Source organism: Sebastes fasciatus, chromosome 13, assembly GCF_043250625.1.
Source record: "Sebastes fasciatus isolate fSebFas1 chromosome 13, fSebFas1.pri, whole genome shotgun sequence".
NCBI lineage: Eukaryota > Metazoa > Chordata > Actinopteri > Perciformes > Sebastidae > Sebastes > Sebastes fasciatus.
Window position 1 is genome coordinate 15,896,701 of NC_133807.1, and position 22,734 is coordinate 15,919,434.

The 22,734-nt window shown below is 39.1% G+C and overlaps 1 protein-coding gene across 1 annotated transcript; it reads right to left on the reverse strand.

Annotated features, from left to right (window-relative positions):
* Nucleotides 1–1,258: 1,258 nt before the first annotated feature.
* Nucleotides 1,259–20,219, reverse strand: sstr3 (somatostatin receptor 3). Its single transcript, XM_074655802.1, has 2 exons — nucleotides 19,908–20,219; nucleotides 1,259–4,193 (listed from the first exon to the last, which is right to left on the reverse strand). The coding sequence occupies exon 2, from the start codon at nucleotides 4,104–4,106 to the stop codon at nucleotides 2,691–2,693; it is 1,416 nt and encodes a 471-aa protein (XP_074511903.1). The 5' UTR covers nucleotides 4,107–4,193; nucleotides 19,908–20,219; the 3' UTR covers nucleotides 1,259–2,690.
* Between the last annotated feature and the right edge of the window lie 2,515 nt (nucleotides 20,220–22,734).

Here is a 22,734-nt window from a genome sequence, read left to right on the forward strand (position 1 = left end):
TAGCGGCTAATGTAGCCTGGAGCCTTTGTGGAGTCTGATAAAGAAAAACAATGTGGAACCATATCAGTAATATAGCCTGTGTCAGTTTACACACAGAACTACATTTGTGTGAGTTTGTTTTACATGATAACTGACATTCCCGACATCATCAGCCACATTAAGTACAACCTGAAAGTTTCTTCTGATAACAAAATGGTAAATTATTAACTTTTAATATAGTTTTGTAGTCGTACAGGATAAAACAAAGATCTCATCTTAACATAAGACTCTTAAAGGGGACATAATATGCTCATTTTCAGGTTCATACTTGTATTTTGGGTTTTGACTAGAACATGTTTTCATGCTTTAATGTTCAAAAAATACATTATTTTTCTCATACCTGAATATATCTGTATTCACCCTCTGTCTGAAACGCTCCGTTTTAGCGCCTGTCTCTTTAAGTGGTATATTCTAATGAGCCTGTGTGTGACATAGGAAGGGGAGTCAAATCTGACTGGCTTGTTGAATCACATGTTTTCTGATCTAGGCAGCCCACAAAAAACTGGCTGGGTTGTCTTATTTCACAGTTGGTGGGTTGGTAGGCTCTCCAGATACCCAAATGTATGTGAACAAGCACGGAAAATGTGAGTTTTTCATGAGATGTCCCCTTTAAGAATGACCTGTTTTAATCTCTGTTGCCCTGGATATTACACTGGTGCAGGAAATTATTATTTTTTTGTTTTATAATAACAGAAATGATTAAAGCAATATTGTTTCCATCTCGTGGGTGTTTTTCAGTCCATCTTGTACTGCACAGAATAGTTAATTGTCTGCCGTCATAAAATGTGCGACAAGATGTAACTGATGATGAGTGCAAACTAATTACACACAACTTTATGCTTTCAGGACATTTTCACCACAGTTACAATTTCAGCTACAACAGAGCTCAGATAAATTTCAGAGAACACCCAACGTCAGTACCTGGATGTGATCAATTTACATAAAAAGCTGATATTCATAAACAATATGTTTTATATATTCAATGAGAACTCTGTAACATGTGAAGGCATGCAACCCTGACTACTAATTTTACTGACTCCTGGATGAAAGCCTTGTGTTTGTTTGGTGACTGTCACAGTGCATTGCTGCTCTGAAGACACGTCACCAGAAGCTGCATGTTAAGATTTTTTTTCTGTTTTGGGTCCTCTAATTATACTGACACTGCTAAATGTTTGAAGTTTAGGGGCGTCGATTTTGTTAATGATGAAATCTCATTAAATTTAAAGTTTGTCCAGTTAAGAGAGTTTGGTGACTTAAAACAATTGTATGAGTAAACCTCAAAGAGAGAAAAAGAGAAGTTTAAGAAAACGTTCCAACATGAAGCCCATTGTTATAGAACATACAAGTGACAAAATGTTAAATGTTTGTTTTCCTAAAATATCTACTTGTAGAAACGGATTGAGAAATGGTTATGTTCAGGTACGGGCAGCACTTGGTTTAAGTTAGAGAAAGATCGTGGTCTTGCTTTAATACAGAAAAAGTAAAAAATATCATGAAGCGTGAGACTGTCAATCAATTAAAATATTTAATCATGATCAATCTCAAATTACATCTTTTTATCTGTTCAAAACCCTAAAGGGAGATTTGTGAAGTATTTAATACTCTTATCAACATAGGAGTGGGCAAATATGCTGCTTTATGAAAATGTATGAACATATTTATTAGTGGAAATCAATTAACAACACAAAACAGTGACACATATTGTCCAGAAACACTCACAGGTACTGCATTTAACATAACAAATATGCTCAAATCATAACATGGCAAACTGCAGCCCAACAGGGAGCAACAGCTGTCAGTGTGTCAGTGTGCTGACTTGACTATGACTTGCCCCAAACTGCATGTGATTATCATAAAGTGGGCATGTGTGTAAAGGGGAGACTCGTGGGTACCCATAGAACCCATTTTCATTCACATATCTGGAGGTAAGAGGTCAAGGGACCCCTTTAAAAATGGCCATACCAGTTTTTCCTCGCCAAAATTTAGCATAAGTTTGGAGCGTTATTTAACATTCTTCTCGAGAAGTTAGTATGACACGGTTGGTATCACTGGATTCTTTACTTTTCTAAATTTAAAAATGAGCCCATTACAACCTAAAAATTGCAAGTTGCATTAAGGCCTTGAAATGTTTCACAAACGTTACCTAACCACACAATGGACTCAGGATGTGATCCTTGTCCTACGTTGTATACACCCTCCAGCCACCCCGACCACCTTCTTACAACTAAAAAACATAATCCTGGCAATAATTACATTTTCCGTAACTGGCAAGTATATAAACATAATTAATAGTCGATGAGGTTGCAGGCATGGGATTCAATCAATGTTCTAGATGGTTGCAGTGAATGTTGAGTTAAGCTTAAATACAGTCACATTTGAGCGAATGATTGTCACATTATGGAATAAAAAGGCTATAAGTACAACAATCAACAAGATACATGTGATAAAAGTTAATAAAGGCACGACTTTGTACATTCATATTCATGCATATGTACACAATATAAACAGTGCGTTGGTAAAACTTTATCAACTCCTTCACTTTGAGTCCAGCCTGTTTGAGTCTTCATTATATATTACAAACAGCTCAGTGTTGGCTGCTCTGTGTCGTAATACTGAGTTCACTTCAAGTAACATATGGTCCATATTTTACACTATAAGTAACTTATCTCCAGTGAGGTGCTCTGGTCCAAGTTTTCCTCTGGCAGAGTTTTGATACTCCCATTTTTGGTTCCATTGAGCAGCAACGGTACAGTCAGTGTGGACCCGTTGGCTGGATCTTTCCCCTTCATGTCCCCAGATTTGTCCTTCCTGTCTGGGGACGACAGCTCCGTCGCTCCTGGAGTCGCTCCTTTGTCGGACAACAGCGGCTGCGAGCTCTGCGGCTGGAGACTGCTGTTGCCGTTCTGGGCGATTCTGTAGATCTCAGTCATTTCCGAGACGTCTTCGTCGTCCTCCTCCTCTTCTTCCCTGACTACCCGTCTCAGGCTCTCTCTGGGCATGAGCGCTGACCTGCCCTCCTTCTGCTTGCGCTCCATGGGCTCGTGGTTCTCCACCTTCCTCGTGGAGCGACAGAGGGCTTTCCGGAAACCCCTCTTAAAGTTGTCTGACAGGAAGCCGTAGACGATGGGGTTGGCGCAGCTGTTAGCGTAGCCAAGCACTACGACAAAATAGTAAAGACCCTGGTACTCTGAGGGCAGCGACACCATCAGGTTGATGATGTTGAGAGCGTAGAAAGGCAGCCAGCAGAAGACAAACACGGCGACAACAATCACAACCATGCGTGTCACTTTTCTCTCTGACTTCCTGCGCTTGGTGGAGGTGGCGTGGACTTTTTTACCTGAGCTGCGGACCTTGAAGACGATGAGCAGGTAGCAGAGGCAGATGATGAGAAGAGGGCAGAAGAATCCAACAGTGGAGGTGTAAATGATGAAAGCGGCAGCCCAGATGTTAGCCGGCTGTGGCCAGGCGATGTTACAGGTACCTCCCGCCCTGTTGGCGAAGATCACCACAGGCAGAACAACAAGAAAGGACAGAGCCCAGACAGTTCCGTTCACCACTTTGGCCACCTGGGGGCGCCGCCACTTTGAAGAGCGAATGGGGTGGACTACAGCGAGGTAGCGATCGATGCTCATCACAGTCAGGCAGAAGATGCTGGTGAACTGGTTGATGCAGTCGACAGTCATCACCAGACGGCACATGAAGGAGCCAAATGGCCACGACTGGAGGGTGTTCTGAACCGCCAGGAAAGGCAGACCGAGCATGAAGAGCTCGTCGGCGATGGCCAAGTTGAGAATGTAGATGTTGGTCACTGACTCTATCTTCGAGTAGTGCAGCACGATGTGAATCACCAAAGTGTTTCCACCCAGGCCGATGATACACACGATTATGTATATGAGCGGTATGAGGACCCCCGCCACGCTGAGACCCGGGGGGACATCTGGGATGGTGGAGTTGGTGGAGTTGAACAGCGTCTCGTTCAGATCGCTGTCGTTTAACATGAGCAGAAACAGAGGGAGTCCGGGCGAGGGGCTGGCGAAGCTGCCGTTCTCCCACGTCTCATCCGTCATCTCCAGCCCGGGAAGCGAGACGGCACCTATGGATGAGCTTTTTCTGTTGCTTTGTCCTTCTGCTGTTTCAGCTCCCGCCCATCTGTTCTGTTGGAGGGAACAAAATTAGAAAAAAAAATCAGTTATCTATCTTTGTCTTCCAAGGACACAAGAAAGTGTTGTGATTCCTTGAAAGCACATTTCTTTCTTTATTTGAAAATCTTTCAACTTTGAAAAACCACCAGCAGGTATGTTCACTGTGTTCTGACAAAGGTTGTTTGTGTCACACTAAGCAATAAAGCTTAGTCTTTTTGCTGATATGGTCTTGATGTTTTAAGGGACATTTTGGTCCAAAGTACATTGAAATGACACACTTTAACTACACACTGGCTTTTAAAACATGTATTTCCTTACTAGTAAATTGTATCAAATCTATCCAAATGTTGGGTAACACTTTGCTTCCTCTCCACAAACTGATTTGTGGAGAGGAAAACATGCACATTCTCAAAATTGTTTGTGGTGCTGGGAGTAGATCCCCTCCAATATGTACTTTTGAAAAAATAATCAGTTTGTGTCAGAAGGGGTCGGGATGTCTGTGAATTGGATTGGATAGAAATGTAGGTTTACCAAGTGACTTTGTCTTATTAAATTTAATTACATTTTCTTTGAACCTTTAGTGAGCGGCTCAGAAACAGGGCGTGAGCTACTGGGAGCTACTGGTCGGAGCTACTGGGAGCTACTGGGAGCGAGCGAGCGACCTGTTGGAGACCCCTGCTGACTTAACACTGCAGTAAATCGTACACAAAATGATGATTGTGACTGTACTTCACTGCGTTTTCTGTTCTTGAATGGATCACAAAGATTGTTTTTATTCAAGACATTTCACCTTATTTCAATCACTTGTAACTTTCATTATTTAAATATACTGCAGATATGCAGGAAAACATAAATTTACTGAACAATTTACACGACTGCAACAGACCTTCGATAAAAACCTATTGAAAGTAATCAAAAGGCGAAAAATTTAATTTATTTTTCAACTATTTCTTGTGCATTCCCTTTTCCCAAACATTTCAGATGTGAAGTAATTAGCAATGATGTTGCAATAGAGGGTAGTGATGTTAAAATGAGAAGCAATATTTGCAAACACCTGCAATATTTCAGTGCTTTAGCAATTCAGTTTGGTTCTTGCTGGCACATAGAAACTCTGTTGCGAGAACTGAGCACAAAGCAATCATAAAAACACTGTAAGGTCATCAACATGTTTACAATGAAAGACACAGGAAGCAGGCAAAGATAACACTCAGAGGGCGAGCGGCCGAGAGACAAAAAGAAAAACACAGGATACAGATAAAATAATGGAAAGCAAATGGGAAAGAGGTGGATTTGAAATGATGAGTTAGACAGGAAACAATTAAAACCGGGTGAAGATGGATGTTTGCATTTAGATTGATTTGACCACAGCAGCAATATTTGGTTAGACTATTGATACGGCAGGTAAATTAAACAGAGTGTGTTCCCACGGGCGATGCTGACATTTCATTAGCAACCCAGCAGCACCCTGGTTAACGTGAACTGGAAACAAAGTACTGGGAGAGGAGAGTCAGCTGTAGGACACTTAGTGGAGGTGAGATTGTGTGTGTTCTCAGGAGACTCACGTTTGGTAAACATCTTCTAACAGCTGGTGCACTTGCCCACACATTCACACAGTCATTTTAATATAGAAATGAAAAAGAAACAAAAGAATGAGCCTTTATTCGGGTTAATATTAGCCATGCTGGCGGAGTGGGGCTAGGGATGGCAATATTGGTCTGTATAGGCCCACCACTTTGCTCCAGACTGACATATCTCAACAACTATTTGATGGATTGTCATTTCATTTTCTATAGTATAGAAGCAAGGACATGAAACTCTGGTGCTTTGTTGACAACAGCCGCTACCGCCATTTTGGACTGAAAGCGCTTATTATAGGTCTATTCATAATATTTTATTTTTCAACACAGGCCATTTTGGTAGTATATGACAATAGAATAAAAATAATTTTGTTTTACTTTTGTACGGCACTTTGTAGGCAAACGTTCTGTAGTCGTTTTTAGTTAGAAATGGCGGAAGCGTAGCTTTGCTTCTGGGCGCTGCTGTTGCAATGGAACAAACAATTGACTTTCAATTCTTGGCAATATACGTTCTTTGCCACGGTCACATGACTTCACGTCACCACCATGGAGTTAAAGGCAGACTGGTGTTTGCTACGATGACGTTTAGTCTCATTTGGCCACTTGTTAGCAACCGCCGTGTGGCAGTGGGATATTTACTAAGGCTGGGACGATTCACCTATATTGCGATCCGACACTATCACGATACGTGGGTGCCGATTCGATATGTATTGCGATTTTTAAGTTTTGCAATTCTACAATTTTTGTTCACTTTTTTTTAACACTAGACCATGAGAAAATATTTAATCATACACTTCTAGGGACATATACTTTGGAAAATATCTAAATTAATACAGTAAGAATGTTTGATTTTCAGCATGTTTGTAGTCAGAGATGTCCTGAAGTCAAATATATCGGTCATTGTGAGACATTATTTATTAATTTTTTTTCCAGCTGCTGGGGTTACTGTTTTCTACTTTCTTGTTTTTGCTCGCTGCGGCTGGCTAGTTTGTTTTGGTTGAAGGATACGGAACAGATATGACGTCACGTTACTCAGACTACAACAATAAAAGCGGTAACTTCCTTCTACCTCTGCATAGACTCAAATGAAGCAAATATATTCTAGCATTAAAAAATACATTTCAAAATCCTAAAAAAAAAATTGCAATGCATAGGTGAATCAATTTTTTTCCCACCCTTAATATTTACTGACGTATTTAATTTCGTAAAACAACACGTTAAAATCTCTTAGGCTTGTGTTAACCACTGACTTCAGGCATCTAACTAAAAACCCATTGACTTCAAGACAAGGAAGCCCAAAGTGCAAAAATGCTACTAACTAATTTCCGGGTTGTAGGACTCATTCTCGCAGCACTCCATAGATGCTTGCCATTTCATTTCACTCCTCATTAACTACACAGCTGTACCACAGAGAAGTCAATATCATATCACAATAAAAGCATCATGGGCACCATCTCAGAGGAAATATTTTTGACCATGTCCTTTTTTTCAAAATGTTTGATGTTGCTTTCAGAAAATCAACAGTGAGAAAAACACAGATGTGCCCTGAGCTCATTGATAGAGTTCATCAAACAAACCGACTGAAAGGTTATTGTCACCTCGATGGCGACAGCTGCAGAGTCTATAAAAAAGGGCATTCAGACTCTCTGGAGTTCAATTTAAAAGACATGAAGAACAAACAACAAAACAACAAAAATCAACAAATGTACTGTGTGTCTTTTTATGGGACCAGAGTAGTTTCTTTGATTTCACCACACTGTCACTATAATCATTTTTTCAATATCTCGTAATTCCTTGTGATTGCGGACATTTCACATTAAATTTGGCAATCTGGATCACCATGGAAACCGGCGAAAGAGAAAACCCAGAGATCAGTGTCGTAAATCAAACGGAACCAAATAAACGGCAGCACATGGCAGCACAACAAGGATAGATTTTTCTCTTCTTCTCTTTTCTCGAGTGATGTTTCAAAGAGAAAAAGAATAGAAACACACTTTTCCTTGGTGATGAATGAGGGATCCAATAAAATACAATAACAACAGCTCAGGCCGAGCCCTCATGCAGCCATTGAAGAATTATTTCATTATAACCAGGATTAGATCCATACGTTGGCTTCCTTGTACACGGAGCTGATATTGCACTTTAATTAAATATCAGTTATTGGCCGGATATGGCAACTGTAAATGCCAGAGGCTTCTCTTTTATCACAGCTACAATCTGTAAAACCACAATGAGATGCTATTTGTGAAGCTCTTATTAAAGGTTCAAATACTATTTTCTCCTACCACTGATTGGTTGCTGTGCGTCAGCCAATGCCGATTTTTCCTAAATTTGTCCCTCTTGCCTCATTTTGCCACAGCAGCTCAGGCAGTGTGCATGCAGATATTACATTTGGTTAGATTGTAGCCAGTTATCATCATTCACGTATGAAGATAAACCTTTTTAATATTGCTAAACTTGCTTTTGTTTTGCCTGCATGTTCATAACGTTCTTAATAGAAAATCTCAGTATTCACCACTGTAGTCCCTACAGACCCATAACAGAAGAAATGGCTGTTAAACGACACTGAAAAATGACATAATTAGCACAATTTGGACCATAAAGGTATTTAAAAGCCAAAAGGAACAGAACGATTTTATTTTTGTGCCACTTATGTTGTCCAGCAGTCAGCTAGAGCACAAAAGAAACCACGAAAGAAAGGACTTCACTTCACTTCAGGCAGATTCAATACAGTCTCAAGGCAGTTTGTGAAATAGTCCCAAAATGTAATCTATTTGATTCATATACATAGACACGAATTTCCCTTTTTTTCGTGACACTCAACGACTTTCAACAACGTATTTTTCGTGTATACACACACACATAAGTTACGGCACTTCCAGTGTTTCAACCCAAACTGTGATCTTTTCCTAAACATATATATATATATATATATATATATATATATATATATATATATATATATATATATAAACACTAATCTGTTAATCTAACAAAATAATCTGCAACTATTTTGATAATCAACTAATCATTTCAGTAATTTCAAGTCAAATATTTGCTTCTTAAATGTTAGTATTTGCTGCTTCTCTCCGTCATATAAAATAAATAACTGTAAATCTTTGGGTTTTCAGATAAAACTAGCAAATAAAAGACATCACATGTGGGTCTTGCAATTTTTTCTATTTTTAAACAATCAATTAATCAAGAAAACACTCGCACAGATTAATCATTAATGAAAATAATTTAAAGTTGCAAAAAAAAAGAAATCATCCTAAATCATCTCAGTAGAATCATCTTAAAATAAATCTCTTTCAGCCTGTAGCTGTAACATCAACTGTGATGCCTCAGAGAAATCAATTCATACGTGTCTCTCATCTCAAACACCCTGAAGTCTGATATCTGCATTGTGTTTGTCACGTTTCATTAATCTTCAGACTAAACACTTCAGGACCTTTCAGGCCGTCAGACGTCTCTGAAAGAAGAAATCTATTCAGTTTGTAAATTGAGGTTCTGAACTGCTGCCGGTGTCACGTCCTCGTCTGTCTCCCGTTTCTTGGAACGATGTGAGGGGAGAACAATCAGTGCAGGTCATGTGACCAACACGGCAACACAGCCATTCAATCTGAATACTAACTATCAGACGGATCAATAGCTTTCTGCACACATAAAACCAGAAGCTGAACTGAACTGAGGCTAAAAGCAGAACACTTTGTGACAACAACATCGATAAAAGAGGACAACCGGCTAAAATGACATGCGATCTATATTTGAATCTTCTGAATCTTCTGCTTTTGATCGCTCGGCGGTCTGATCTGTATCGAGGACTCATCTCTTGTGGTCATGCTGTTACTGGTGACACATTTATTCCACTTTGTTTATTCACTCTCTGGACAGAATTATCTGTACCAAAGACTGACAGATTCAGACAAGTTTTAAATGACACATCTGCAATATCTGTAAACAGTCTCCGAGAAATTATGTTTTATATAAAACTATCTTCCAACAGCAAATACAGTTAGAAGGAAACATAATGTCGGGCGGGTTTCTAGCAACATAATGAGGAAATATTGTTAATTAAAGAATCTGGCAAGTCACGAAAACATTGATACTGAACATCAGTCAAATGTATAATTTGATTTCCACCAAAATATCCGATCGTGCAATATAATATCCCGGAACACTGGAACCAGCTGCCTGGTATTAATGCCTCAACCATTGTTTTTACATTCAGACAGAAACCTTATTGTTCTCAAGTGCTGTTAACTAAATGTTTTTAAAACCCAAGGCCTTATCATCATTGTAATATTATTATTATTTTAAATTGTTTTATTTATCTATTTTTATTCTTTTACTCTTTCATTTTATTTTTTTAAAGTTTTATTGCTATAGATTTTATGGCTGTCAATCGATTAAAATATTGAATCGCAATTAATCGCATGATTGTCCATAGTTAATTGCGATTAATTGCAAATGAATCACACATTATTTATCTGTTCAAAATGTACCTTAAAGGGAGATTCGTCAAGTATTTAATACTCAATACCTATCAACAGGGGAGTGGGCAAATATACTTGATTTTTGCAAATGTATGTATATATTATTATTGGAAATCAATTACCAACACAAAACAATGACAAATATTGTCCAGAAACCCTCACAGGTACTGCATTTAAGCATAAAATATATGCTCAAATCATAACATGGTAAACTGCAGCCAAACAGGCAACAACAGCTGTCAGTGTGTCAGTGTGCTGACTTGACTATGACTTGCCCCAAACTGCATGTGATTATCATAAAGTGGGCATGTCTGTAAAGGGGAGACTCGTGGGTACCCATAGAACCCATTTTCATTCACATATCTTGAGATCAGAGGTCAAGGGACCCCTTTAAAAATGGCCATGCCAGTTTTTCCTCGCAAAAATTTAGAGTAAGTTTACAGCGTTATTTAACCTCCTTCTCGAGAAGCTAGTGGTTGGTACCACTGGATTCCTTAGGTTTTCTAGTTTCATATGATACCAGTATCTTCACATTTTTAAAACTGATTCTGGTACAACCCTCAAAATCGCAAGTTGCGTTACTGCATTAAAGAAATTAGTGGCGTTAAAACAAATTTGTGTTAACACGTTATTATCACGTTAACTTTGACAGCCCTAATTTATATTCTTTTACACTTTCATCACATTTTTTAAATTGTATTTCTATAGAGATGTATCTGTTTTACGTTGCTCTTTTAAACTGTATTGTTTTAATTCTGTATTTTGTGTTTTAACTTCTCTGTACAGCACCTTGAACCTAACTCTGTCTATAAATAAATCTGCCTCGCCATGTAATGACTACGACATTATTAAACCTTTTTATGGTTCTGTTTAAACACTGGCTGGTAGCATGTAGAGGACAGGAACAGTTCAGTGATTTATTGACCAAAAGAAGGTACATAAGCTGAATACTGAATACAGAGACAGGCAGGGGTCAAAGGAAGGCAATCCAAACAGGCAAACTTATCTAAAGGGGTTAGGGTTAAATTGTCATGTAATGTTTTCAAGCCAGCCCGCTGGCATGAGACCCCCTTTGGCATTTCCTTCTTTCCCTATCTCCTACGACTCCCTCTCCCTGTCTTACAAAACAAAACACTGATCTCCGATCCCATCTTATCATAGCATTTATACGCTGATGCATTTACAGTACAGGATACATGGCGTACAAATGTCACAAGGAATCAAGAAAAGGCGTACTCATTGCATGCTAAACGCCTTGCTCATTATTGCGACATTTAGGCGCCTTTTCGTGCGAACGGGCTGGTGTCACAGGTTCTATTGCAATCAAAAATGCATCGACAAAACAATTGAAACGTTTTCAGCATAATATTAAAAGTGTCTTTATTTGGCTGCACTGTAAACGGGTACAGTAGCTGCTCAACGGGTGTTTGCTGTCGTATTAAACTGCACTTCTTGTTACAACCAGGACTGAAATCTGAAGGATTATAACTTTAAATCGTAGAGGACGTCATCATTTTGTGCTGTGTCACAGTTCATTCTCACAATCTTGGAGTGTACAAACAAACTATATGTTTTACCAGAAGTGCCGTCGTGTGGTAGAACAAACCTGCAGCTATCAGAGCTGCTGAAGGTGAAAGCTGCCTTATCTAGAACATGCTTCTTGGAAGTGACCGAGACATAAAAATTACAAACGGAAAGTACATTTCCTCACAATGAGTTCTGATCTTACTGGAATAATTACACAAATAGTTTTTTGTTTTACTGTTGAATGAGGAGTTTTTGAGAATTTGGGTCACAAGACAAAATATATTAACAAAATATGACATCAACACAATGATGTTCAGCTGTAGATAAACACAGGTGAGGGAACATTTGTATCTCCCACAGGTTTGAACTGCAGGAGCGGAAATGCCAACATATAGCTGTCGAGCGGTGAGCCGAGCATCCATCACAAAGGTCAGAGTCTATGACAGCCGGAGCACTTGAAAGGTTCAGAGTATTTCAGAGAGGAGCTTTGTCATCCTGACAGCAGCACAGATCAAACACACACGCTCAGGTACACACCACGGGCCAAAGGTCTGGCACTGTGCTGAAGCACAAATTTGAGGTACTTGTACTTTACTTCAATATTATCTTTTCATGCCACTTTATACCCGCATGTGAACCTACAGATCTGCAGCTCCCCTCGGTTTTACAGCTCATTGATTAGCGGATCGGCCCACAGCTTCACTGTTTTGGTTCACTGTCACCGTTTTGTGCACATTTTCAATTTGCACATTAAGAAAACAGACTGAAATTACTAGAAATCTGGAAAAAAAAGTGGGCAAGACTAACTAGGTAGTTTTGTTGCCTAAACCCAACTAAGTAGTTTCGCTGCCTAAACTCAACAAAGTAGTTTTGTTGCCTAAACCTAACTAAGTAGTTTTGTTGCCTAAACCTAACTAAGTAGTTTTGCTGCCTAAACCCAACTAAGTAGTTTCGCTGCCTAAACCCAACGAAGTAGTTTTGTTGCCTAAACCTAACTAAGTAGTTTTGTTGCCTAAACCTAACTAAGTAGTTTTGATGCCTAAACCTAACTAAGTAGTTTTGATGCCTAAACCTAACCAAGTTGTTTTGTTGCCTACAACTAACTAAGTGGTTTTGTTGCATAAAACTAACTAAGTAGTTTTGATGCCTAAACCTAACCAAGTTGTTTTGTTGCCTACAACTAACTAAGTGGTTTTGTTGCATAAAACTAACTAAGTAGTTTTGTTGCCTAAACCTAACTAAGTAATTTTGATGCCTAAACCTAACTAAGTAGTTTTGTTGCATTAACCTAGCCAAGTTGTTTCCTGTGAAGATGGAAGTTTATTTTGAAAGGACTGGAGCGGAAATTGACACGTGCATCACGTGTTGCTGGACATTCGTAGGAAAACACCCGAAAAATGAGGAATACATTTTCGTACGATATCATACGAACCGTCGTATAGGGATACTTTGTCTCACTTATGGTGCAGTGTGAAGAAACTAAAAGGGAAAATGTGATGGGATTTAAAAAAATGAAGGGAACATGTGAACATTAATTAAAATCATAGTGTTATTTTTCCTGTGATGCTCTGTGACATGAGAGGTCAAAGTTTAAAACCATGTTGAATCCATTGTTCTAAATGTAATCTCCTGCTTCACAAAGCCAACCTACAGGACTGATTGAGATCTCAGTGCTGCAGTTGTGAGAAAGCAGGTCACGGTCACGGTTAAGGACCTTTGCAGAGCTGTTTGAATAGCGTATTTGTTTAGCTTTCTTTTGTATTTTCTCCTCTTGAAAGCCGAGAGTGAACGTTCAGCATTTTGCCAAACGACTAACTGAACAGTCGGTCCTGAGCAGACGTCAGTGAATATACTGTATGTAGTATATAATATATTATCATTACAGTTTGAAACAAAGACTGAAGGTTACACGGAAATGTAGATAAATGCTCCAAAAAAGCTATTCACTACATATTGAATAAGATATGTGTCCTTAAATACCTATAAATAAACCTTGAATATAATTTGAGTCAATGGGTTAATTAACACATTTTGGAAGGTGGAAGTGAACGGTGGATTAATCTGGCGGTAACCATAGCAAAAAAAGAGATACGTCACACTACATAACTTTCACTTTAAAAATGATGATTTAAGCAGTCTTTTGTCTTTGGTTATCACTGCAACGTGTCCTCATACAAGGTTCGTATGTTACGAAAAGTTATTCCTCATTTTTCTAAGAATGTCCATCAACACTTGTCACTTTCTGCTCGTTACATACATACAGTCTTTTCAAAATAAACTTCATAAACAGTCTTGAATTGCATAAATTGTGTATCAGTGTAAAGCTGAGACTCTTGTGGATCCTATGAGTCTAATTGTATTAATGTGTGATGATGTTAGTCCCCATAGTAGCCATTTCACATAGTGACTTTGTTTACTCTGATTTTATACATGTGGTGTGTTCTTTATACTGACAGTTTTCCTAAAATTAGATTTTTTTAAATCGCCTTGCTTACAATGTATTGAATCGTTACTCCTGTATTATGATACATCGTGTATCACCAGGTTCTTGCCAATACACAGCCTTAATATATACAAATTACAGTGCATTACTTTTCGTACTGTAGGTATAGCTACTAAAGGTGTCAGCCTGATCACAGACATACTATACTGTTCATCATGACGTACACTGGCAACATATTGAAACAGATTGGGGTCAAATATTTCCTGAACATTATTCATGAAACATATAGTAACATGTTGTTTGAAGTGTGCAGCTTGGAGAGGCTTGTCGTTTCATTTCACTCCTCATTAACTACAAAGCTGTACGACACAATATTCAATCTCATAGACGCATTGTGAGCATCATTTCAAGAGGAAGTCGTGTCAGAGATATATTTGACCATCTCCTTCAGCGTAATGACGATGTGATGTCGCTTTCAGACAATCAGCAGTGAGAACAGAACAGATGTGTCCTGAGTCTGGGGAAGATTTCCCAAATACTGAACTATTCTGTTGTCTGAATATGCTGCAATTAAGTCTATTTTTGTGAATCACATTTGATTGCTTTCATATTTTTGCTACCAGCATATTAATTTAGTGCAAAAACATATGGTTGTTATATTCATCTATATCATAAAACACAAATCTGAACTCTTAACTGCTCTTTAAATCCTTTAACCGTTGTGATAATCACTTAGTCAGGTTGCACTCGTCCTTGTTGACAGATTGTTCATAGCTGCTCCGCCGACGCGTTTCACACCATGTGTAGTCTCTCACACAGCGAAATGAACATAAGCTCGGCGATATCACGCTTTGTCTGCTGGTTTCTTTCAAAGTTTAGCCGTTGGTGGATAAACAACACATGACTCTCAACAACGACTCCATCTGGGGATAAACAACATTTCATCACCTCTCATGAGCGGAGAGGGCGTAGGTTTGGTTTCAGAATAGAGTCCACTTGTTAAGCTCAATGCTTTGACTGAAGGGCACTCAGATGAGTTTAACATTTATCAACTCAAACCTCCTCTCATCTCTTTTTTCAATATTTGTGACTCATGACTCAGCTCTACAGAAGCTAATTTAGGTATTAAAACACTTAAATATTCTATTAATAATATAATATATAATAATATATGATAATATTCACTTCTCCTAAACCTGCCATACAAGTCAAATCGCACCAATCTCTCCTTCTCCACAGCACGCTGTCAATGGTAGCTCATTTAAACTGGAGAAATAGTTCTCCTGACAATGGAAAAAAGTTTTAGGGCTCAACATTAAAGCCTGCCTGCTTGACCGGGGCAATTAAACTCTGTGTTCGATCAAGTGGAATGCCTCATGTGAAAGTGAAAAATAAGCTTTTCAGCCACTTCCCGAAGGGCAAATCTTTTATTACAAATGTGGTTGTCTGAAATGGAAAAAGTCGGCCTATTAAATTAAATAAAATCAACAGGGATTTGGACAATTATCATACATTTTGTTATACACCGCAATGTTGTACCGGCAGGGATACATAGCCTACAGTAGTGCACAGATGGCGTTTCCATGGTTGCCATGCATAGCGCCTGCCGTTTACTCGCGGAGCGCTTGTCTGCATGAGGAGCGCAGTCAGACCCCGCGGATCCAGGCGAGTACGCAGGCGGAGAGTCGCTCCCTGTCGGAAAAGACATTAATGCCTCCCTCCAGCCAGTTTTACTTCCTGTTTTCTCAACGTTCTTTCTCAAACAGAGAATGGGGGTGTGGTTAATAGTCAGACGTAATTTATTACGGCAACCAGATTGCATCGTTTTTCAACCCAGTTTAGATGAAACCAGTTTAGATGATTTGACTGTTTATCAGACCACAAATGAGACAAGAATTAGCACAACACACCGACTCTCTCACTTGCTCTCTTCTTTACCGTCTCCTCCTGGCGAGGCGGCCGTCTGGCTGGTACTGCACCGAGCAGTCGCATCGAGCAGCCGCATCTCCACAGCGTACCGGAGGGTGGATAGACATGTTGCCGAGGTCCGACGTTTGAAATGCTGTTTCGGGACGTTTTGGAGGTGCAATGTCCACCAGCGCCGGCCGCTCTCGCCTCAGCTCCCAGCACCAACACCGCACCGGGCTGCACTGTGATTCGTTTATTTCTCTAACGGGGCTTTTTCTCTGGTTTTCTGTCGGGCTGAAAGTTGTGCACTCCCGTCATTCAGACCTGTTAGAGGCCCGCAAACTTCCGGTATCGGCTGCGTTCTGTTAATTTATCTCCAGCAGGAGGAGACGGTAAAGAAGAGAGCGAGTCAGTGTGTTGTGTTAATTCTGCCGAAGAGATTTTGTGTAATTCACTGCATTGGCTGCACCCGTTCACCGCACACACAAATGCCATGGTGCAAATAAACACACTAAACTAAGGTGAAGGAAAATAGAAATAAAATGAAAACCAGTTAACTAATGCAACAAGTTGGGCTAGCTAACTACACCTAACTAGTTAACTAACTAGAAAACCAAACTGACAGATAAACAGATTTATCGTTTTTTACGCTGCTCAGACACAAACGAGCATGAGTGCGCCTGTGCAATCTTGGAGGAAGACATCTGACCTGCAGCTTCTACTGTAGTCATACATCATATTCCCATTTTACCAACAACCTTCTTTTCAAACTTTGAGCATCAAATTAGGTTATTTGTCAATTTTGTTTTGCTAATTTGGAAAATCAACTTAGTCTGGAAATGACTCATAATAAATATGAAATATCATAGAAATGTCAAAATACACTGGAGGGGGGCCTTAATGCGTGTACAAACAAACAGACAAACCAAACTGAAAGCATAACCTCCTCGGTGGAGGTAACTAACTGTATGTTGACCTGATGTTAGCAGATGTGTTTTTTTGTTGGAAATGCGATCGTGAGTGACGGGTTGCATGTGGGTTTTGGTAGACAGCTGCTGTCCCCTCTTCCTGGTACTGAATCTTTTAGTGGTATGGAGTACCGGACCGTACAGGCCTCCTTTGACCCTTGCAGCTAAATATGTCAGGGCTGTTTTGACACAAATTTTATTATCAATATTTTTTTGAAGTGTTTGATACCAAATGAGTAGCTTGCGAGTATCGATCCCCCCATCCCTACTCGAAAGCAACTTCCCTCGCGTCCCTCGCCATTAATTAAAAGCTTCAAAAGCAAAATCAGTTTTAAGATCCATCAGTGATGCAGAAAACGCTCTTCTTCCTTCATTTCATTAAACATTTCAACTCTCGGCTCTTTTCCAGCAGAGATGCTGCTCACCGTAAACGTGCTGTCATGACTGAATAAGGAACATTTACATAAAAGACACAAAAAGACTTCACTTTACTTAATGAAGCCAGCATAATGTTTCGTATTTTATGTCTGAATCAGCTAAAGAGGAAAGAACACCTCTATCTGTTACGTTACTATGCCTAAACGCTGCTTTTAATCTTTGACGAGGGACCAGATTGTTCCTGCTTTCTGCCTTTTTGACCTCTTAAAAGGCAATTTTGCCTGAAATTATGCTGTTGGTTGTGCTGATTAACTTCCCACCAGTGGTGAGTGTGTGTTTGAATTTGTGTGGATGAACAGATGATGGCATAAATCTGCTATTAGTGTGTAAATGCATTAGTTTCAATTGCAGGATCACACATAATATCTGAATCCATTGCTTCCATATCATAATTTCTTATATTTAAAAAAAAAAAAATCAAATGCAGCATAAAGATGCAGCATTTTCTATCATAAGTGGTTTCAAATGGAGGAGCGTGATGTTGTTTTGCTCCTCTGAACTGAGCAGAACAAATCATGTCGGATGGTAATCACACTCACACTGTCATAGTTGGGAACATTTATTTTTCCAGGAACAAAAAAACGTGTTTTCTCCCACAAGCTGAACTGAAAAAAATCATGACACAATTCTCAGGAGACGATACAACAGTTCAAAGCCCTGGTCTGGTGATAAAGCCATGTGATTTAATAACACTGATTTCATCCATATTACCCACCTCTAGTGGCAGAGAGACTTATCTGTCACAAAATGTGGCCAAAATAACACTATGATTTTTTCATTTGAGCCTGTTTATTTGTGTTTTGTTTGTAAAGTGTTTGTTAAATGTTTGGCTATATATTGCTTATAAATGCTAAATAGGAGGATTTAAAGTACACGAACACACACACACACACACACACACACACACACAGATTATGTTACTGTGCCAGTTTCTTAATTATTTTTGACAGTGAGGTGAACTTTACTCATATGGTGTGTCTGTCAATGCAGCACATGTTAATTTATATATGTGCGTTATTGAGAGAGACAGGCTACCTTATAATGCCAAACCCCCTTTAAATGTACTTATTGAGGGAAACTAAAGTAGACATTAGCTCTTGAGACTCTTGAGTTATTTACTGCTTACTTTATGAAACTGATCAGGAGAACAGAAACTTTCAATTAAAACCACCGTAGTTTAAAAATTCCCAAGGCTAATGGGCTTTGACTAAAAGGTAACGCAACACAACCGTAAAGAGATGCAAAATGACTAAAAAGTAACGCAACACAACCATAAAGAGATGCAAAATGACTAAAAGGTAACGCAACACAACCGTAAAGAGATGCAAAATGACCAAAACGTAACGCAACACGACCACAAAGAGATGCAAAATGACCAAAAAGTAACACAACACAACCATAAAGATGCAAAATGACTGCAAAGTAACACAACACAACTGTAAGGTCGAAAATGACTAAAAAGTAATGCAACACAACCGTAAAGATGCAAAATGACTAAAAAGTAATGCAACATAACCACAAAGAGACGCAAAACGTCCACGAAGTAACAATTTAAAATGATTAAAGAGACGTAAGACTCAAAATGACCAAAAAACCCCACAAAATGACCATAAAGACACGCATTATGACCGCTAAGAGACACACAATGTCTACAAAGAGACGCAAGAGACATGAAACAACCGCAAAGAGACATGAAACGACCACAAAGAGACACAAAACGACCACAAAGAGACTGAAAAAGACCAAAAGAAACACATAACGACCACAAAGAGACTCAAAAAGACCACAATGAGACACAAAACAACCACAGAGAGACACAAAAAGACCACAATGAGACACAAAACAACCACAGAGAGACACAAAACGACCACAAAGAGACTCAAAAAGACACAAAACCACAAAAAGACACAAAACAACCACAAAAAGACACAAAACAACCACAAAGAGACACAAAACGACCACAAAGAACGCAGAACATGAAATGGCTATCGTTTTGTGACTCTTTCAGTTGGGGGTCTTTTACATGTCTGTGTCCAGGTTGTCTATATGGCTGTAGGTTATAGATGGTAGCTATTAAATTATATTATTTTCATATTACAATATTTAAAGTTGTTTATTTGGCATTCATTTATTACACTTGAATAAGTAATGTAAAATAATGTATAGTTTATTATTGCAGAGCATCATGATTATAAAGTTTCTCTAGACCAGCTCGGATTGTTTTGTTTGGATGGTTTTAATGTTGTCAGAAGGATCTTAATGTAGAAGTGAGCAGAGAGCTTCACATCATCAGTCTACATCACACACAGTTCCTGCTGTCTCACGGTCATTTACAGTAATATATCACTAAATGTTCTCTCTGAACTTACCTGTTCAGACGGAGATCTTCTTAAAGCAGCTTGTCTCTTCTGCTGATTTAGGATTTATTGATGAAACAACATCAGACGAGCAGCTGCAGCTGGTTTATTCCCTGTCAGGACGTGTTTTATCTTCATCCTCAGCCGGTCCTCCGGTCCTCCGATGCTCCAGTGTGTGTGTCGGTGAGTATTTTTCCTCTCCGTCTGCTGCCGGACCGACTGATGCTGAGAGTCACCGCAGCAACATTATAACAGTCGCTCCGTCTCTCGCTTGTAACTAGGTAACAGCTCTGCCTGCTGGCTGCAGGAGCCGAGGAGGAGGTGTTGAAATCCTCTCTGTGTGTGTGTGAGTGTGTGTGTGAGTGTGTGTGTGTGTGAGTGTGTGTGTGTCAGGAGATCTCCTGTAACAAGCCTGAGGAGAACCATTAAAGGCTGGAGGTGTTCCACCTAGAACAAATTTAATTTGCTGTGAAGGAAAAAAAAGAAATGTGTTTTTAAAACAGGAAAAGCAGCAAAATGTCACTCAAAGAGATGAAAAAGGACTAAAAAGAAATGTAAATCAAATACATAGAGATGCAAGATTAACACAACACAACCGTAAAGAGATGCAAAATTACCAAAAAGTAACAAAACACAACCGTAAAGAGATGCAAAATGACTAAAAGTGACACAATAGACTCAAAATGACCACAAAAAGATTTAAAACGTTCTCAAAGTGACACAAAATGACCACAAGGAGACTCGAAATGACCACAAAGAGACACAAAATGACCACAAAAAGACACAAAATTACCACAAAGAGACACAAAATGACCACAATAAGACACAAAACGACCACAAAGAAACACAAAATGACCACAAAGAAACACAAAATGACCACAAAGAGACACAACACGACAACAAAGAGATGCAAAATGACCACAAAGTGTAACATGCAAAGAGATGCAAATGACCAAAAAGTAACACAACACAACCATGAAGAGACACAAAACAACCACAAAGTGACACAAAATGACCACAAAGAGACAGAAAATTACCAAAAGAGACACAAAACAACCACAAAGAGACACAAAATGACCACAAAGTGTAACACACAAAGAGATGCAAATGACCAAAAAGGTTTGGCGTTCAAGTAAAGACAAGAAAGAAACCCACAAAGAAATACAAAATAACTTTACAGGGCGCACAAAGAGATGCAACACAACCATAAACAGATGCAAAATGACTAAAAAGTAACACAACACAACCATAAAGAGACACCAAACGACCACAAAGAAATGCAAAAGGAGCCTAAAATTGATAATAAGCCGTGGGAATAATGTCTTTTAACTGCAGTGAATCACAGTTTTTATTTAGTTAAAAATGATTCAGCCACTTTGTTTTTTAAAAGATAATTGTAGCACACATCCATCCACATTTATGCAGTTAAAGTCGACGTTTATGTCCTACTTAATGATAAATCTGACTTTAAGAGGAACCAACTAAAAAAAGTTTTCTTTGCATCAACATCAGACAAATGTCAGACTGTTGTCGCTTTATGTCCTCGTGTAATATTTCCTGTCTGTTGTTGCAGCTGATTTTATATCATTTAGCTCTTGAAAAAGCAATAAAAAAGCAATAAAGATATGCACATCAAATGTTCATGAGATTGTCGACAATCTGGTTAAAATTGTTTTTAGCTCCGGTGATAAATAAGAGCAGACATTTTTTATTTCTCTGTGTATGTGAGAGTATTTCACAGCCTGCAGACTGTTATCGCTCCTGATTGGTGCCACGAGTCTCGTAAAGCAGTTAAACACCTTCATCTGAGATGTATGGACGGAGCAAACGTGCTGCAGCAGATCAACAGATCGTTACGAGTCAAAGCAACGCTCACTCTGACTCACTATTATCACATGCTTTCACAAACTGTCCTCGGCTATGAAGCATTTCTCTGCCTTCAAGGCTGCAGGAAGAGGCCTTGGCTGTTGTTAAAATGACCATGACAACAGGGAGGATCGGCCCATCCGTTGTTGTGCATGTGTGAGTGTCTGAAGATTCATTCCACATTTCACATAAAACTCACATTTACTTGCGAATAGTGTCCTCCGCACAGGCAGTTACAGAAAGAGTATCATGAGAACGTGGGCGGACGTCTCTCGGCACAAAAAGAGAAACGCTTTCCTTCTTGTTTATTCATAAAACTTGCCGACAAACTGCCTCTGTGTATTTCATTATTAAGTACCACATTCAAAAATCCCAACATGTTTGTGTATTAGCAAAGATTTAATGTAGGAAAAACAATACAGGATAATAATTACTTTTGTGTATTAATGACACGGTATTTCATAACTCACTTAGTGTGCAATAAGAGCGCCGTTCTTGCGTTTTGACGTGTCATTTGTACGCCATGTAGTCTGTACTGACTGCAATGTAAACGCATCCGTGTAAATGTGCCACGCTAAGTGCTAGTGACGTATAGAATAAAAAGTGAGACCGACTGCTGATAGTGGACGTCAAACAAATACGGGACTTTCAACCAGGAGACCGGCGTTCGTGTCCCAAAGTGTTATCGAGTTATTTTGAAGTTACGTTAGTGACGTTTGTGACATGTTTTCCATACAGATGTTACGTTGTTTATGTACATTTTAAGCTCAACTGTGATGTTTTTTCTAAACCTTATAAGTGGTTTTGTTGCCTAAACCTAACTGCGGTCGTTATTGTAGTTTTGTTGCGTGTCGTACAAATGGCATGTGAAAAGGCTAAAATGCGTGACACATGGAGTGTCGTTGTAATGTTGTGCTATTTATACGCCTTCCCACGAGATCGGGTTGATTTTGCACAGTCAGTGTACATTGTT